At 39.0% G+C, this 19,149-nt stretch overlaps 1 protein-coding gene across 1 annotated transcript in view; it reads right to left on the bottom strand.

The window, feature by feature from the left end:
* Positions 1-4,204: 4,204 nt before the first annotated feature.
* The window catches only part of rnf123 (ring finger protein 123), a 220,354-nt gene continuing 205,409 nt past the window's right edge, over positions 4,205-19,149 (bottom strand). Inside the window, exons 9-10 of the mRNA XM_079807156.1 lie at positions 7,286-7,371; positions 4,205-6,936 (exon numbers count right to left, since the gene is read on the bottom strand). Coding sequence (XP_079663282.1) covers positions 6,837-6,936; positions 7,286-7,371 — 186 coding nt within the window. The 3' untranslated portion in view covers positions 4,205-6,836. The remainder of the gene's footprint in view (positions 6,937-7,285; positions 7,372-19,149) is intronic.

Raw genomic sequence — 19,149 nt, 5'->3', positions numbered from 1 at the left:
AACACACCTCTGCTGCATGCTAGAATCTCCTAAAAACAAGGCGATTTCAACCTCAAAGTGTATGCTTTTAAATATACCAATACTGCTATCTCAAACATGGAGAGGCTTCTTCATGATCTCAACTAACAGATTCGGCAAAAAAGCGAAAATCACCAATTTTGAAAAAAAAACCCGCTTCATTCTCATTTTGCTCGAAACTTGTGCTGCCGTCTTGTGTCCCTGGTTGCCGTAACGGGTCACACATTTACAAAATATCTTCATGGAACATGATCTTTACTTAATATCCTAATGATTATGGGAATAAAAGAAACAGATAATTTTGACACATTCAATGTATTGTTGGCTATTGCCACAAATATACCCATGTGATTTATGACTGGTTTTGTGGTCCAGGGTCACACATATCCACATATTTTATGTAGTTTAAAAAGCAAACTAAGGGCCCTTTCATGCACCCGATGGCAACCGCAGCGCGCCGCAAGTGTTTTTTGCTAGTTTCAGCCTGACACCGTTATCATTTTCACATCCAGCGCCATGTTGTTTAAATAGCAAATGCAGTCACAACCATCTGTTCACCCATGGATGTGCTGGTCTGAAAACGAGGTGTGTTCAGGTGCATTGTTGGCATGTTGCTATTTCGAGGAACTGAAAATGACGGTATTTTTTTGTGTTATTTAAAAGGCGTGTTAGTAATATGCGCCTATAGGTGGTGCACAACATGCGTACACTCTGCTTATTACAACCATGCGCTCTGCTTATCAGACCCTGCACTCAGATCGTTAGAATAGGGCCCATCATTTACTAAATCTTCATATACTACTAGAATCATGTTGAATGTTGAAACTGAAAACTGAAACTCTTTTTGCTTAAAAAAAAGAAAAACATTATTTTACAAACCTGTATTGGAAGTAATTTGGCATATTGGTCTTATCTTTTACAAACCTTATCAAAAGGTCTACATAAGTAAGTTGTTAATTTACCACTTTTTAATTCAAGCTTGGGCAAAGGCGACGCGGCCCAGTGAAGCCTAGATAACAGGAGGCTTTTATAGTCGATCCTTCATTGCTGTGCACCTTCCATAACCAAAGACTCTTTCACAGCAAAATCATTGGCAAACACAGCTAAATAAGTGCAAGGTAGGAGATAATTTCAGAGCAGCTTGGCGCTGACATTTCTTTAATATACAATGTTGTACCAACCTTAATTCCAGAGGAAAAGGATTAGAGTGATTGGAGCTGGGTCAGGAAGAAAGGCAAGTTCAAAGAGCATGTGTCATACTTGGGATAAAAAAAACCTTCTCTTATTTACAGCATTGAATTGCCAAAACCTGTTGGACAGCAGGAACACTTTCCTCCCCAACTATTGTGCATTGCCACGGTTGCTGTCATTAAAATTAAATGTGGTACTGTCTGACACAGCTATGCTGGAACTCTGTAATGTTTGAGATGTAGATGAAGATGAAGCTAATGAAAGAAAGCACTACAAATCAATTTCCATACAACCAAACACCAAATACTGTTAAACATTGTCTGATAATGGCAGAGGGATATTGAAGAGACCCTTTTAAAAAATGGGGTAAAATAAGGCTTTAATTTTTTTTTTAAAGTAAATTTTTGCTCTTTTTCAACAATGTATAGCTGAAACAATGTTGTTTGTCAATCTCAGGAGGTCAAACAAAATTGTATATTTATATCAAACAGATTGATATACATTTTATAATATAAATGTATGTTATATGTAGTTTTTCAACCCTGTTACATATTATAGGCATTATTGAGTAGTATAACAACTTTATTTTATTATGTTCTAGCAACCCACTTAATGAAAAAATAAAAATACTGGATACCAATATTATATATATACCAATATATATGAAATATATGGTTAAATGGGGCATTTAAATAAAAAATATGCAAGAATGGTTAGCAGGATTGTAAGAAAGAGGGTTGCAGGTTTTAATTAAACTGCTAAATGTTAATTAAAACCCATTCATTAAAACCCATCCATTCACAAAAAAGTTTCCCATTCATTCAACTCAATCATTTCAACTGTTACCAATGCTATTGTAAGAATTTTTTTTTTTTAATAATGTAGGTAACAAGTTAAGTTGAATGAATAAAGTCAACATCAATGAGTACAAATTAAGAAGAAAATATACAATATATAAATATATATAAAATATATATATTTGGTTACACTATTTTAAGGTGTCCGTGTTTCAAAGTAATTATACACTTAAAGGGATAGTTCACCCAGAAATGAAAATTCTGTCATCGGTTACTCACCCTCAAGATGTTCCAAACCTGTATGAGTTTCTTTGTTCTCCTGAACACAAAAGAAGATATTTTGAAGAATGTTTGTAACAAAGCAGATAGAGCAACCATTGACTACCATAGTATTTTTTCCCTACTATGGTAGTTAATGGTTGCTCTATCTGCTTGGTTACAAACATTCTTCAAAATATCTTCTTTTGTGTTCAGCAGAACAAAGAAACTCATACAGGTTTGGAACACCTTGAGGGTGAGTAAACGATGACAGAATTTTCATTATTGGGTGAACTATCCCTTTAAAGGGTTAGTTCACCCAAAAAAGAAAATTCTGTCATTAATTACTTACCCTCATGTCGTTCGACACCCGTCAGACCTCCGTTCATCTTCAGAACAGAAATGAAGATATTTTAGTTGAAATCTGATGGCTCTGAAAGGCCTCCATTGACACAATGGCACGGTTCACTCTCAAGACCCTTAAAAGGTACTAAAGACGTCGTTACAAAGTCCATCTCACTACAGTGGTTCTAAAATAACTTTATGAATCGGCGACAATAGTTTTTGTGCGCAAAAAAACCCTAAATAACGACTTACATAGTGATGACGATTTCAAAACAAGGCATCATGAAGCTTCGAAGCGTTATGAATCAGTGAGCCGAATGATGATTCGGATCGCGTGTCAAACCGCCAAACTGCTGAAATTTGGCGATTCAAACCGCTGAATCGACTCGCTGATTCATAACGCTTCGAAGCTTCATGATGCCTTGTTTTGAAATCGTCATCACTATGTAAGTCGTTATTTAGGGTTTTTTTGCGCACAAAAACTATTGTCGCCGATTCATAAAGTTATTTTAGAACCACTGTAGTGAGATGGACTTTGTAACGACGTCTTTAGTACCTTTTAAGGGTCTTGAGAGTGAACCGTGCCATTGTGTCAATGGAGGCCTTTCAGAGCCATCAGATTTCAACTAAAATATCTTCATTTCTGTTCCGAAGATGAACGGAGGTCTGACGGGTGTCGAACGACATGAGGGTAAGTAATTAATGACAGAATTTTCATTTTTGGGTGAACTAACCCTTTAAGTACTGAGTAATAATAATTGACTACATGAACATACTGTAGGGTTATGATTAGGGTTTTGATTAGGGTAAGTTGAACGTAGTTATGCATAATTTATAGTTATTACTACAGTGACTACATGTAACAAGAAAAGGACACTGTAAATAAAAGTGTTACCTATTTTTTACTTACTTTTCATCATCCCATGCAAAGGTCCAAATGTTTGTTCAATGTTCTTTAAACATGGTGGAAATCATGTAGTAACAGGGTTTAATGAATATAGGACACATATATTGTAATCCAATATGTACCCTTGAAAGTGCCTACAGAGTAAGCAAATCAGACAACATTTAGGATAAATAATTTAATGCTAATATTACATCAATACATGTACACTCTCACAAAAGTGAAAGAACCAAAAGTTGCCATGTCCCCCTTTCTAAACAAAACAAAACAAAACAAAACAAAACAAAACAAAACAAAACAAAACAAAACAAAACAAAACAAAACATCAACAGTCCTTTAAATATTGCTTAACTAATCTAAAATTCCCTTTGACAACAATAGCAGATGCCTGAGAGTGGAAACCCTTAAATTAAATTTGTCAGCACACGCTCACTGCAAACGCACGCACACACACACACACACACACACACACACACACACACACACACACACACACACACACACACACACACACACACACACACACACACACACACACACACACACACACACACACACACACACACACACACACACACACACACATCATAACTATTAGAGAGGGATCCTAAATTCATATCATGCACCCCCTATTTTAAAAACAATATTACACCACACTTTGAGAAATGCTTTAACAGTCCAAATAAGAGAAGTAGTGACCCAAATACTCTTTTGGTTTTTATAATTCATACTTATTTTCACTTCTATACAGTGTTTGGAAGTTCAGTGGTTTATCGGTCGTAGCAAATTGGCTGTGTTTTAAATAAACAGTCACTGTGCATTAGTAAGAAGCGAATGATAACTTTGGAAGAAATCCTGTACAAGTTGTTTTAACAATTACGTATTGTGTCAGCCAAAACTGAGGTCCACCACTAGTCTTGGCTCACTCCATCTAATTATTTGTGGGTTTTAAAACTGAGTCACACCACTACACTTTTATTCAGTGTAGAAAATTGCAATAGCTGAATATCCTTTTATAAGGGAACTGTGGTGAGGCAATGGATTCTGAGTGCAGGCAGAGCCTGAGTTGCAACATAATCCATTAGCAAGGGATTCTGGGTAAGATAACCCCATGCACACAACAGCAAAGCACTTAAATCTAGATGTCTGTTGGTGTTCAGTAACAAAAACAGCAGTCTAGGCACTCCTAATGGAACAGACTGAAGGAAAGATCTTGGTATGAAGAAGGCTGAGGGTTGTTTGAGAACATTCACAAACACCATTATATAGACAGATCAAACGTGGAAGCCGTCAGCATGGAAAAAATGTAGCGGAGAGCAGAACGAATGAGTGTTGTTGGGGAATCAGAGCATTTCTCTCAAACATGAGTTGTTATCACTGTCCCATGGATCAAATTGCATTTATATCTCCATATAGCTCCATGTGTCTTCTTATCTTGTATGATGCTTTATAAATCCTTAATAAAACACATCTATAACACATACTGTATGACAGGCGTGTGTAACAGTTTTGAGTAGATGCATTTCTTTTTCCTTGGTTCTTTTGATGTAGAAAATCATGTACAATAATAAGTGATTGTAGGTTCTGCTTAGTGTGATACCACATGTTGTCATCTATGTCAAATATGGCTGTCAGTAGAGTATAAAACATTAGCAAATACAGAGTGATGTGAAAAACTGTCTCACTAGTATCGAGTTTATATCTGACTTCCTGATATGATACTATTTTACCCAGAGTTTGTGAGAAGAGAAGAGAAAACAGATTAGAAGGGACAAGATGAGAAGAAATGAGATTAGACAAGACAAGACAAATACAGATGAGAAGAGAAGAGCAGAGAAAAGTGAGATAAAAACAGACAAAGAAAATCAGAAGAGACAAGATGAGAAAATGCACGATAATTAGACTAGACATGATGAGAGAAACATAAAAAAGAAAGAGACTAAAAAGATGAGATGAAAGGAAAAGAGGAGATGAAAATAGATGAGAAGATGAGCTGAGATTAAGCGAAAGAAGATGAGGCAAGACAAAAAGAGATAAACATTAAATAAAAGGATACAAGATGAGATAAAAGTAATAGGAGAATAGAGACGAGGAAATGAGTTGAAATGGATATGAGAAAAAATGTGAAACCAGACAAAATGAGAAAAAAATAGAAAATAGGAAACTGAAATTAAATGAAAGGAAGGTAAAAATGAAATGAGAAAAGATGAAAACAGAAGAGCAGAGACTAAACACAAGGAAAGAAAATGAGACAAAAGGCAAAAAGAGAAGAGACAAACAAAAGAAAAGACGAGACAAAACTTAAGATAGGAGAACAGAGGAGATGAGAAGAGACAAGATAAAGTGAGAACAAATGAGAAAAGAAGACGATTAAAATAGACAAGATGAAAGGAGAGAAAAGGAGAGGAAATGAAAAGAGATGAGAAGATGAGCAGATACTAAAGGAGAGGAGAGAAGATGAGACGAGACGAGACAAAAAAAGAAAACACAAACACAAAAGAAAAGAAAAGAGACGAGATGAGATGAGATGAGAAAAAAACGAGGTGGGACAAGACTGAAGGTGATGATACAAGGGGCAACTTTTGGAGCAATGTTGCCGAGCGATGTTTCTTGGGCACTTCCCCATTGAGAATGTAGAACGATTTTCTCTCTGGATACTTCAGATCGTTTGTGGGCCCTGTGTCTCAACTGGTTGCCCGTTGATGGCAACATTGCTCAAAAAGTTGCCCCATAAAAGGTGATATGAGAATAGAGGAGATGAGATGAAACATGAAGGTGGCAAGAGACAAGTTGAGAAAAGACATGAGATGAGGTGAAGTGAAGTGAGAAAACATGGGAAATAAAATAGATGAGACAAAAGGAGAGAAGATGAGAGAGGAGATGAAATTATAAAAAGAAATGAGAAGAGATTGAGACAGTGGCGAGAGATTAGATGTTTCCCAGCAGTTTTCCTCTCCATCAGCTTCCTTCAGAAGCACCATGAGCAGGCGGCTCTAAACAGGATCTCATCCATTTATCACAAAGACTCCTGGAAGAACTATTGCCTTGCAAGGCCTCATTCCATTCATCAGAGGACAAAATGTTAAGATATGCCAGCACAGACTGGCAACACTGGCAGAACCAACAGCAATTGGAGGGTGACCTTATATAGACGTGGTGGTCTGTGGGTACCAACAGTATGAGTCCAACCTGAATATGTCAAGTCTTTGGGGAAAGTGTACATAATGTCAATGTTTGAACACTGTATGTATGTATGTGTGTGTGTGTGTGTGTGTGCGTGTGTGTGTGTGTGTGTGTGTGTGTGTGTGTGTGTGTAGGGCATACTAAGAGCTGGCTGGTTTGGAGTAATCATCCACTCCAGTGATAGTGGCCTTGCAGAAGAAGCAGTCCTTGTTATTCATCAAGTGCTGATTGATACAGGCCCTGAAATAAAAGAGGGAGGGAGAGTGACATTTAATAATGAGTCACGTCACAGCACGTGTTATTCGTGCAACACTTCACGGGAACGATGTTAGCGACTCAAACTCAAACCACCAAAGAAAATTGATTCGAGAGCACAGTGTTGATGTATATGATAATTTTTGTATTGTGACATCTTCAATGCAGTATTGAAACCACGAAGTAACCAGTGAAAGCATCACAACAGTGCTGTATTTATGCTATATATACTGAAAGTAATTAATAGAAGCGTTTACCGGCATGGTGTTAATCTCCCAAATTGAGGAATGAATGAAAGAACGGAGCAGTTCATAGTGTGTTGGCAACTACTCACTTGCAGGATTTGTGGGAGCAGGGCTTGAAGATAGCTGATATGGAGTGTGCATAGCAGATCGGGCAGAGATCGTCCTCACTAGGCGTCTGTGAAGGACAAAGATTGTGATTAAATCCATTTTAGAAGCAAATACATTGTGCGCTGACTTCCTGAAAGACATTCCAGAATCAATATCGTCCTATTCAGAAAACCAACTAGAGAGACGATATCTAGAAGGACATTAAGGACTGGGTGCATTGGGGTTTTTCGCATTAAATAATAGTGACTGTGAAATCATGTTATATTGAATATTAAAAAAATATATTTAAAAAATATATTTTTTTTTCTTTTTGTGATTTTCCACTATAACAGCTAAAATAGCGAATGTTTTATAGTATTTTAATAATCATAAACTGAATGACTCATCATCATGTACATGCTAAACTCATCTCTAAACATATTAGAAATACACTATATTGCCAAAAGTTTTTACATGCACATGAACTTTAATGACATCCCATTCTTAATCTGCAGGGTTTAATATGGAGTTGGCCAACCCTTTGCAGCTACAACAGCTTCAACTCTTTTGGGAAGTCTTTCCACAAGGTTTAGGAGTGTGTTTATGGGAATTTTTTGACCATTCTTCCAGAAGCGCATTTGTGAGGTCAGGCACTGATGTTGGACGAGAAGGCACACCAAACTCGCTCATCCATGTCTTTATGAACCTTGCTTTGTGCCCTGGTGCGCTGTCATGTTGGAACAGGAAGGGGCCATCTCCAAACTGTTCCCACAAAGTGGGGAGCATGAAATTGTCCAAAATGTCTTGGTATGGTGAAGCATTAAGAGTTGTTTTCACTGGAACTAATGGGCCAACCCCTGAAAAAACAACCCGACACCATAATCCCCCTCCATCAAACTTTACACTTGGCACAATGCAGTCAGGCAAGTACCGTTTTCATGGCAACCGCCAAACCCAGACTCGTCCATCGGATTGCCAGACAGAGAAGCGTTATTTGTCTCTCTAGAGAACACGTCTCCAGAGCTGCCAACTTTTCAAAAAAGCTTAGAGTGAGATTTGGTGGGGCCAACCAAAATTTTGCCGCGTACAAAGCAAAAATTGCAACAACAAAAAATAAAATAAATTATATATATATATATATATATATACACACACACAAAATGCATCTATAGGCCTATGACGTGTTGTAGGCCTACAGTAGCCTATATCCTATAGACACACACACACACACACACACACAATTTTAAAGCACTATGTAGGCCTAGAGGCATGGTTTTGTCCAAATAGAACAAATTGATTATACATCAACCTACAGCGCACTCTTACAGGGAAGAAAAGGGAAAAAAACTGTCCTGTCTGTTGCTCTTCTGTCTGTTGTGTGGTTCTTTTTTTGCTGTGGCTGATCTAAAAAAACAGTGTTGTAGTAAAAACTACTTTGAGTAGTTAAGTTACATTCAAGCTACCCTTTTGAAAAAGTAGCTACACTACAAGTTACTATCAAAAAGTAGCTGGCTACATTGAAACCACTTTTTTCTTTTTCTTTTTTACAATGAGATTGTTACAAATAACTGAATAATTGTTAATGAAGAATGTTATAATATTTGGGGTTTTAAGCTTCATACTGTAGTGCAATGTAATTATGATTTCAAAGAGTATAGGGTGAATTCAGGGTTATTGGGACACTTTTCCCCAGTCATTTCTATGGAAAAAAACTGTCAGAATACAGTTACTCAAAACACATACTCAAATATAGCCTATATCTCAAACTGGCTGCCAAAGTGCAAAATGGCTACACATTTAACATCAGTGCAAGAACAAAATGTATGCAAATCAACTTTGCGATGCTGTTTGCGAACGTTTGTTGGAACTATGGTTTCGGGAAACACGACTCGTTAAACTCTGCTTATAATGAGGGAACTTGTGTCCATAGTAAGCGAACAACGCTTTCGGAAAACGCACCCCTGAGCGTCACAGCGCTCCACTTCGCTCATTACAGGCTCGTTCTCGTCTGAACCCAAAGCGGAATGTAGCTTTAGGTCGCGCAACAACCCCGTATTTATTTGCCCATTTATCTTGAACCCCCTCACCGAGAGCATAACTAATCGATCAACATGATCGGCTCAACATGTAGATCTATAGATAAACTCATCTTTCAGGCATGACTGACCGGGTTGACACTTCAGCGTGAGAAATCTGGGGTGTGGCGTGTGAGACCAATCAAATGCGTGTGTCTCACGGCCAATGCGTGAGAGTTGGCAGCTCTGCGTCTCCACTGCTCTAGAGTCCAGTGGTAGCGTGCTTTACAGACTGGACTGTCATGGCGCCGAGGCATGGCGCCGTAGTAAGAGCTCTTATGTGCGCTGTCTGTTTTGTGTTCGTTTGTGTTTTAAATACACTTGCCACTTTAAGTTATGGTCGCGAGACATTGTTAAGGATACGTGAGGAAGCTTGTGGATTGTCTTTCGTCAATACTGGTTTAAGATGTGCTGACTTCGACGCGTGCCCCACTCGAGGCAAGCGAGGCCAGGAGTCGGGCCGTGGAGGTCAGGAGCAGAGAGAAAGAACTGGGCGGAGGTATCGCTACACATGCCGTGTCCTTGAGCCCCTGAGCGAGGACATAACAGGCTACCAGCGGAAGTGATTTTTCTGTGATTTTTTTCCCCATTCTGTGATTTTACGTGGCTTACCACTTCGTCGATGAGTTGCTGTTGTTCCCAATTGCTTCCACTTTGTTATAATACCACTAACAGTTGACTGTGGAATATTTAGTAGTGAGGAAATTTCATGAATGGATTTATTGCACAGGTGGCAGCCTATTACGGTACCACACTTGAATTCACTGAGCTCCTGAGAGTGACCCATTCTTTCACAAATGTTTGTAGAAGCAGTCTGCATGCCTAGGTGCTTGATTTTATACACCTGTGGGTGTGGAAGTGATTGGAACTCCTGAATTCAATGATTTAGAGGGGTGTCCTAATACTTTTGTCAATATAGTGTATGTTACATCTTATCCTACAGTGAACAGCCAAACACTTTTTAGTGAATTTGTACGACATCGGGTCACCACTAAAGTCAAAGGTGTTTACAGTATGCATCAGTGGATTAATATTAACCAGATTTTTTTTGTGCTACAAAAGACCTCATTTTATTTCTTAATACATATTTAAGTGAACAGATTTTCACCTGCACAGCATGTACTTTTTAATTGTAATGTGTATGTGTAATTAGTAGCGAGAGAACAGAGCTTGACCCCATACCCCTTAAAATGGAGATTCATTAGTATACAAGCATCTAATTAATATGCAAAGCTTATTACTACACAGCCAATGTAAAAGAGAGTACAGCATGGTAAAGAAATATTTCACACAAAAATAAAAAGTCGATCATATCTACCATTTCTTTTTCTTCTTTAAAAAAAAAAAGCCATTCCTGATTTCAGGAATAATTGAAGTTGTACGAACCACTTTAATGAAGATTAAATGGTGATCTGTTGAAGTTCAAACTCAGCATCAGAATGGAGAAGAAAGGTGATTTAAGTGAGTTTGAACGTGGCATGGTTGTTGGTGCCAGACAGGCTGGTTTGAGCATTTCAGAAACTGCTGATCTACTGGGATTTTCACACACAACCATCTCTTGGGTTTACAGAGAATGGTCCGAAAAAGAGAAAATATCCAGTGAGCGGCAGTTTTGTGGGAGAAAATGCCTTGTTGATGCCAGAGGTCAGAAGAGAATGGCCAGATTGGTTCCAGCTGATAGAAAGGCAACAATAACTCAAATAAGCACTCGTTACAACCGAGGTCTGCAGAAGAGCATCTCTGAACACAAAACACATCAAACCTTGAAGCAGATCATGTGCTACAGCAGAAGATCACACTGTGCCACTTCTGCTAGCTAAGAACAGGAAACTGAGGCTACAATTCACATAGGCTCACCAAAACTGGACAACAGAAGATTGGAAAAACGTTGCCTGGTCTGATGAGTCTCGATTTCTGCTGCGACATTCAGATGGTAGGGTGAGAATTTGGCGTAAACAACATGAAAGCATGGATCGTCCTGCCTTGTATCAACAGTTCAGGCTGCCGGATGGTGTCGATGTCAATATGGACCAACATTTCTGATGAATGTTTCCAGCACCTTGTTTAATCTATGCCATGAAGAGTTAAGGCAGTTCTGAAGGCAAAAGGGGATCCAGCCCAGTACTAGAAAGGAGTACCTAAAAAAGTGGCTGGTGAGTGTATATACAGTCAAGTGTTGGCACCCCTGGTAAATATGATCAAAGATGGCTGTAAAAATAAATCTGCATTGTTTATCCTTTTGATCCATCATTCAAAAAATTCGCAAAAACCTAACCTTTCATTGAAGTAAAAGAATTGGAAGTGGGGGGTAAATCACATTATAAATAAAATGCTTTTCTCCAAAACACGTCGGCCATAATTATTGGCACCCATTTATTAAATACTTTTTGCAACCTCCTTTTCCCAAGATAACAGCTCTGAGTCTTCTTCTATAATGCCTGATGAGTTTGGAGAACACCTGACAAGAGATCATAGACCCTTCCTTCGTACAAAATCTCTCCAGATCCTTCAGATTCCCAGATTCATGTTGATGCTTCTTCTCTTCAGTTCACCCCACTCATTTTCTATAGGGTTAAGGTCAGGGAACTGGGATGACTATGGCAGAAGCTTCATTTTGTGTTCAGTGACATATGTTTGTGTTGATTTTGATGTTGGTTTTGGATCGTTGTCCTGAGGGAAGATTCAACCACGGCCCATAAGAATTATACGATTTCTAGCAAAGGCTGTCAGGTTTTGATTTTTTATCTGTTGGTATTTGCTAGAATCCAGGAAACCAGGTATCTGAACAAGATGTCCAGGACCTCCAGCAAAAACATAGGCCCACAACATTAAAGATCCAGCTGTATTTTTAAGCATGGGCATGGGGTACTTTTTATCCCTGTTTGCACCAAACCCCTCTGGTGTGTTTGCTGCTAAAAAGCTCTTTTATATAGTTCCATCTGACCAAAGAACCCGTTTTAATTTCCAGTCGTGTCTGACAACTGAAAATGCTGAAATTTGTTTTTGGATGAGTGAGGAGGATTTTTCTTGAATCTCTCCCAAACAACATGTGGTGATGAAGGGGTTGTTAGATTTTTTTTTTTAAGGCTTTCTGACCCCAAGACTCAACTAATCTCTGCAATTCTCCATCTGTGATCCTTGGAGAGTCTGTGGCCACTGAAACTCTCCTCTTCACCGTGCATTAGGACAATATAGACACACGTCTTATTCCAGGCAGATTCATAACATCTTTAGTTGATTGGAACTTCTTAATTAATGCCCTGATGGTGGAAATGGGGATTTTCAATGCTTTAGCTATTTTCTTACAGCAACTTTCTATTTTGTGAAGCTCAACAATCTTTTGCTGCACATCAGAACTATATTCTTTGGTTTTACTCATTGTGATTAAATGATTAAGGGAATTTGGCCTTTGTGTTTCCTCATATCTATACTCCTGTGAAACAAGACGCCATAGCTGGACAATTTCATGTTCCTAGTTACCCTGGTGTGCTAAAAAAAAAAAAATATTAATGGGAATATACTTCAGAGATATTTTACTCTTAAACAATTCTAGGGGTACCAATAATTGTGGCCAACATGTTTTGGAGAAAAACTTTTACACTCACCTAAAGGATTATTAGGAACACCTGTTCAATTTCTCATTAATGCAATTATCTAATCAACCCATCACATGGCAGTTGCTTCAATGCATTTAGGGGTGTGGTCCTGGTCAAGACAATCTCCTGAACTCCAAACTGAATGTCAGAATGGGAAAGAAAGGTGATTTAAGCAATTTTGAGCGTGGCATGGTTGTTGGTGCCAGAAGGGCCGGTCTGAGTATTTCACAATCTGCTCAGTTACTGGGATTTTCACGCACAACCATTTCTAGGGTTTACAAAGAATGGTGTGAAAAGAGAAAAACATCCAGTATGCAGCAGTCCTGTGGGCGAAAATGCCTTGTTGATGCTAGAGGTCAGAGGATAATGGGCCGACTGATTCAAGCTGATTGAAGAGCAACTTTGACTGAAATAACCAATCGTTACAACCGAGGTATGCAGCAAAGCATTTGTGAAGCCACAACACGCACAACCTTGACGCGGATGGGCTACAACAGCAGAAGACCCCACCGGGTACCACTCATCTCCACTACAAATAGGAAAAAGAGGCTACAATTTGCACGAGCTCACTAAAATTGGAGAGTTGAAGACTGGAAAAATGTTGCCTGGTCTGATGAGTCTCGATTTCTGTTGAGACATTCAGATGGTAGAGTCAGAATTTGGCGTAAACAGAATGAGAACATGGATCCATCATGCCTTGTTAACACTGTGCAGGCTGGTGGCGGTGGTGTAATGGTGTGGGGGATGTTTTCTTGGCACACTTTAGGCCCCTTAGTGCCAATTGGGCATCGTTTAAATGCTACGGCCTACCTGAGCATTGTTTCTGACCATGTCCATCCCTTTATGACCATGTACCCATCCTCTGATGGCAACTTCCAGCAGGATAATGGACCATGTCACAAAGCTTGAATCATTTCAAATTGGTTTCTTGAACATGACAATGAGTTCACTGTACTAAAATAGCCCCCACAGTCACCAGATCTCAACCCAATAGAGCATCTTTGGGATGTGGTGGAACGGGAGCTTCGTGCCCTGGATGTGCATCCCACAAATCTCCATCAACTGCAAGATGCTATCCTATCAATATGGGCCAACATTTCAAAAGAATGCTTTCAGCACCTTGTTGAATCAATGCCACGTAGAATTACGGCAATTCTGAAGGCGAAAGGGGGCCAAACACAGTATTAGTATGGTGTTCCTAATAATCCTTTAGGTGAGTATTTCGTAATGTGAGTTTCCCCCCACTTTCAATTCTTTTACTTCAATGACAGGTTAGGTTTTTGCAAATTTTTTGAATGATAGATCAAAAGGATAAACAATGCAGATTTATTTTTACCGCAGGGGTGCCAACACTTTTGGCCATGACTGTATATATATATATATATATATATATATATATATATATATATATATATATATATATATATATATATATATATATATATATATATATATATATACACACACCGATCAGGAATAAGATTATGACCACTGATAGGTGAAGTGAATAACACTGATTATCTCTTCATCACAGCACCTGTTAGTGGGTGGCATATATTAGGCAGCAAGTGAACATTTTGTCCTCAAAGGGTCATGGGTGGCCAAGGCTCATTGATGCACGTGGGGAGCAAAGGCTGGCCTGTGTGGTCCGATCAAACAGACGAGCTACTGTAGCACAAACTGCTCAAGAAGTTAATGCTGATTCTGATAGAAAGGTGTCAGAATACACAGTGCATCGCAGTTTGTTGCGTATGTGTGCACCACCGAAATTGCCAACAGTGGGCACATGAGCATCAGAACTGGACCACAGAGCAATGGAAGAAGGTGGCCTGGTCTGATGAATCATGTTTTCATTTACATCAAGTGGATGGCTGTGTGCGTGTGCATCGCTTACCTGGGGAACACACGACACCAGGATGCACTATGGGAAGAAGGCAAGTCGGAGGCAGTGTGATGTTTTGGGCAATGTTCTGCTGGGAAACCTTGGGTCCTGCCATCCATGTGGATAATACTTTGACCCGTACAACCTTCCTAAGCATTGCTGCAGACCATATACACCCTTTCACCCTCTGATGGCTGTGGCTGTGGCTTCTTTCAGCAGGATAATGCGCCCTGCCACAAAGCAAAAATGGTTCAGGAACGGTTTGAGGAGCACAACAACGAGGTTTTGACTTCAAATTCCCCAGATCTCAATCCAATCAAGCATCTGAACAAACAAGTCCAATCCATGGAGGCCCCACCTTGCAACTTACAGGACTTAAAGGATCTGCTGCTAACATCTTGGTGGTAGATACCACAGCACACCTTCAGGGGTCTAGCGGAGTCCATGCCTCGACGGGTCAATATTAGGTCATAATGTTATGCCTGATCGGTGTATATTGGATGGAACAACACATGGGTAAAACATTTTGAGTGATTTATTTCCCAAAATATAATAAATTCATATTTTAATATAAATATATATAATGTACAGGCATACATAACACAAACAACCTACTTTATAAATATAAATCATAATAGAGGGCCACTAACAGCTGTGATATATAATGTGTGATATGAGTTTGGCAGGCAAAAATATTATATTTTTATTTTGCATTCAAATGCTGTTTACTTATTCATACTATGCAGCTGCACATTAAAGCCATCACATATTCAACACACATGACATTTCAAGCAAAGCTGCAAAGAACATTCTCCACTCATCCCAAGGGGATGACACACTAGATAATGAATTCAACACGGAGAAAAAAACAGCCTTCAGAAATGCCAACAAACTAGAACACACATGGACAAAGACATCAGAAGTCTTAAGATGCTTATTCTCTTTTGGTGACCCCAACATACTCACTTTTGTATGTGACATTGGGGAATAGAAGATTTAATCGATAATACAATTTATGATTTAAAAGAGGAATCAAATCTGATGCCCTGAACCTATATGTTTATTTAACACCTACTTCTCTCTAAGACGTTATTGTGTTCAAGTGGCACCAAACTTGAATTAAGACCTTAGAAAAGTAGGGAAATATTTATAGCAACTGTAGGTTTTCAGAAAAATTATTTTTACACTTCCTGAATAAAATATGAGTTTTCCGAGCAAACTTGTTTGGGTGTTCTAGTTGGTTGTTATTTGGTTGCTATGTGGTTGCTACTAGGTCTTTGGCAAGCAATTACAAAAATGGTGACTCCCAATAGACAGATTTCCAAAAGACAGAACACCAAAGGGTGATGAATATCAGGCATGTTCCTCTTCTTCCCCTCAGCTGGGGAAGCATTTAATTGAGTTCTTTGTACTGACGGAGTGTGGATGAAAGCCTGCAATGACAGAAGAGCAGCCAGGACTCCATCCCTGCCAACCAGCCAGAATCATATACTGTCATCAAGGGCTGCACAATATTGAAGAAAAGTACAATATGCGATATCTTAATATATGTAAAAAACGAAAATTATATAACCAATCGATATGTTTCACATTCTTTCTTGGAAAAGAAAGCATCACAACAACTTCTGAAAGTGAAGAGCAGTGAAACACCTGAAAGTAGTGGGTGGGTGGGGGGGGGGGGGGTATCTCCAATATCGCTGGTTAAGGCTAGATTATAGAGCTTTTTAACTTAAGCTGTTTTTAAGTTAAATTTTATTTTGCATTAACTGCATTGCATTGTAACCAATAAAAAAAGTGTTTCTATTGTTACGATTGCCTCCTTTGATAACTACAAACTGAGCCTCAAAAAAGAACAACTACAAGGGAGTCTTCTACGTCATTCCTGAAGGACTTCAACCTGCTGGCTTGTGAGTACTTTATGGGTTAGGCTATATTTGACTATTGACTAACCTTACCCTACCTGAATAATAAAAAAGAGTTAAAGCTACACTGTGTGATATTTTCCCCCATCTAGCGGTGAAAAGGTATATGACCATCCAGTGAATTTTAGTTTCTGTTCCTCTCAATTCCGATTTCGTTTTAACTCCTACGGTGGCCGATTTAGTCCAAGATTAGCATGGGTTCCAGTTCGACCTTGTCCACATTCGACACGGTGCCTGTGGGATATTCTGTGCGCAGTGGGATGGTTGGAACTCAACTGGCCTAATTATTCGGCTAGAAAGAACTGCAGCTAATCCAGAGTGAACTTTGATGATAGTAATGTTTATTCAGTCATCCAATTGCAAGGCATAAACAGGTTTGCGTGGATATGTACATTAATGTGGTTTCTGTGAGAGAACAAATAAGGATGGTAAATATACATGATAATGACATGACAGAAGATACACAGTTAAGAACTGTATAACTATACTTACAAGTTACATTTGTATAATGTAACCGTAAACCAGAGCTTATTGTACCATATATAGGCGCTAAATGCAGCTGCATTAAAAGGAGCTGCCACCGCTGCTGCTAACAAGCGGTGTCGGATTACAAAAGTGTGTGCGCAGCTTTAGCATTGCAGTGCGCTCTGTATAACAATTGTTAATATGCCGATCAGACCTGATACATATTTCCATCAACATACATTACAAGCAAATATTTTCTATAAACGAATAAACATTGTTACGCTATTGTATGTTGACACAAAAATACTTCTGAGGTGACATCAACTGAATTACCCGATGACACACTCTGAAACACATCTACAATGACAATAACTATTATTACTTACGGAGTTATTAACGCACAGAAATACCACACAAGGAAAAACAGACTTTTGAGGAATAAACAAGCCAGGAAAACTCCGTATAACTCTGTTACTGGACGCTGCTGAGATGAAAACTCTCTGTGTATGCACCAGACAAGTCTGAACAAGTTGACGCGCACATGCGTGAGGCAGAGAATTTTGTACAGTGCCATCGAGTGTTAAAACGCGAAAGGCGAAGCTTGAATTTACGGGTATGTCCCTCTTTGGCTAATGTACTTTCAAGATGGAGGGGCAACATGGCGACCTGCATTCGAACCCCTACCCGTATGTATTTTAAATGGCATATAATAACTTACGAGAATAATACTTTATTACTTGAAAGAAGTAAATATACATTAATGAGAACATATATTTTTGAAAGACCTAAGTGTTTTTAGCTAAGAATAAACTGAAAAAGTTTAGAGGATTTAGAGGAGAGCTTTAAAGGATTTAAGCTAAAAGGTCAATACTCGCCAAGACAGGCATTTTGACATAACTGTGTATTTATTTGACCGCTCGAGATGCAAAAGATAACTGAATTCCGGATCACATGCTGTCAGAGAAGCAGCTTTCTGTGTGCACGTTTTGGGAGTGTGTCAGACAGTGTGAGAAATTAGTTGTTTTCTGCAGCTTATTGTGCTTAACTCTTTTTAACATGCATCAACTATTTTACACAACAATAAACATTACAATAAAATATATTAAAGGTGCACTGTGTAAATTTTAGCGGCATCTGAAATCTGCAGTAGACAGGTTTAAAGGTCCCGTTCTTCGCGATCCCATTTTTCAAAGTTTAGTTAGTGTGTAATGTTGCTGTTTGAGCATATATAATACCTGTAAAATTATAAAGCTCAAAGTTCAATGCCAAGCGAGATATTTTATTTAACAGAAGTTCCCTTTCAAAGCCTACAGCGAACGGCCGGTTTGGACTACATCCTGGTACATCCTGCTTTAATTACGTAAGTAGAGCAGTTTGTCGACTAACCTCCGCCCACAAGAATACGCGAAAAAGGGGGCGTGGTCTTGTTGCTCCCTCGTGGAGAAGAGGAAGGGTTGCGTTCGGTTCGGTTCGGTTGCGTTTGTCGCCATGTCGTTCAGACGCTGTTATTTTCATCCCGGAGTCAAATCACCTTTGTTTGGCCTCCAGGGGCTGTAGTTTGAGCTCGTTCATCTCCCCGTTATGGTAAGAGGCGTGACCTTTCCGGGCAATGTGCGCTATGCTGCTGTCCAATCACAACACGGGAACCGCTGGCACAATCAGAACTCGTTACGTGTTTCTGAAGGAGGGACTTCATAGAACAGGGAAATCTTTCAAGCCGTTTTGAGGACAGTGAAAACAGCGGTATACAGATAAGTAAATTGTGTGAAAAATACGGTGTTTTTTTACACATGAAACATGAACACGTTATATTGCACACAATCAAAGCTTAAAAAAAACACGAAAAACGGGACCTTTAAATATTGGAATAGGGGAGAGCGGGGCACAACCTTATGCTTTTTGACTTTCTCATTTTGTGTAAATCCA

Source organism: Gobio gobio, assembly GCF_949357685.1.
Source record: "Gobio gobio genome assembly, chromosome: 24".
Classification (NCBI taxonomy): Eukaryota; Metazoa; Chordata; class Actinopteri; order Cypriniformes; family Gobionidae; genus Gobio; species Gobio gobio.
Note: the sequence above shows the minus strand (reverse complement) of the source record. Positions and strands in the feature narration are given on the sequence as shown.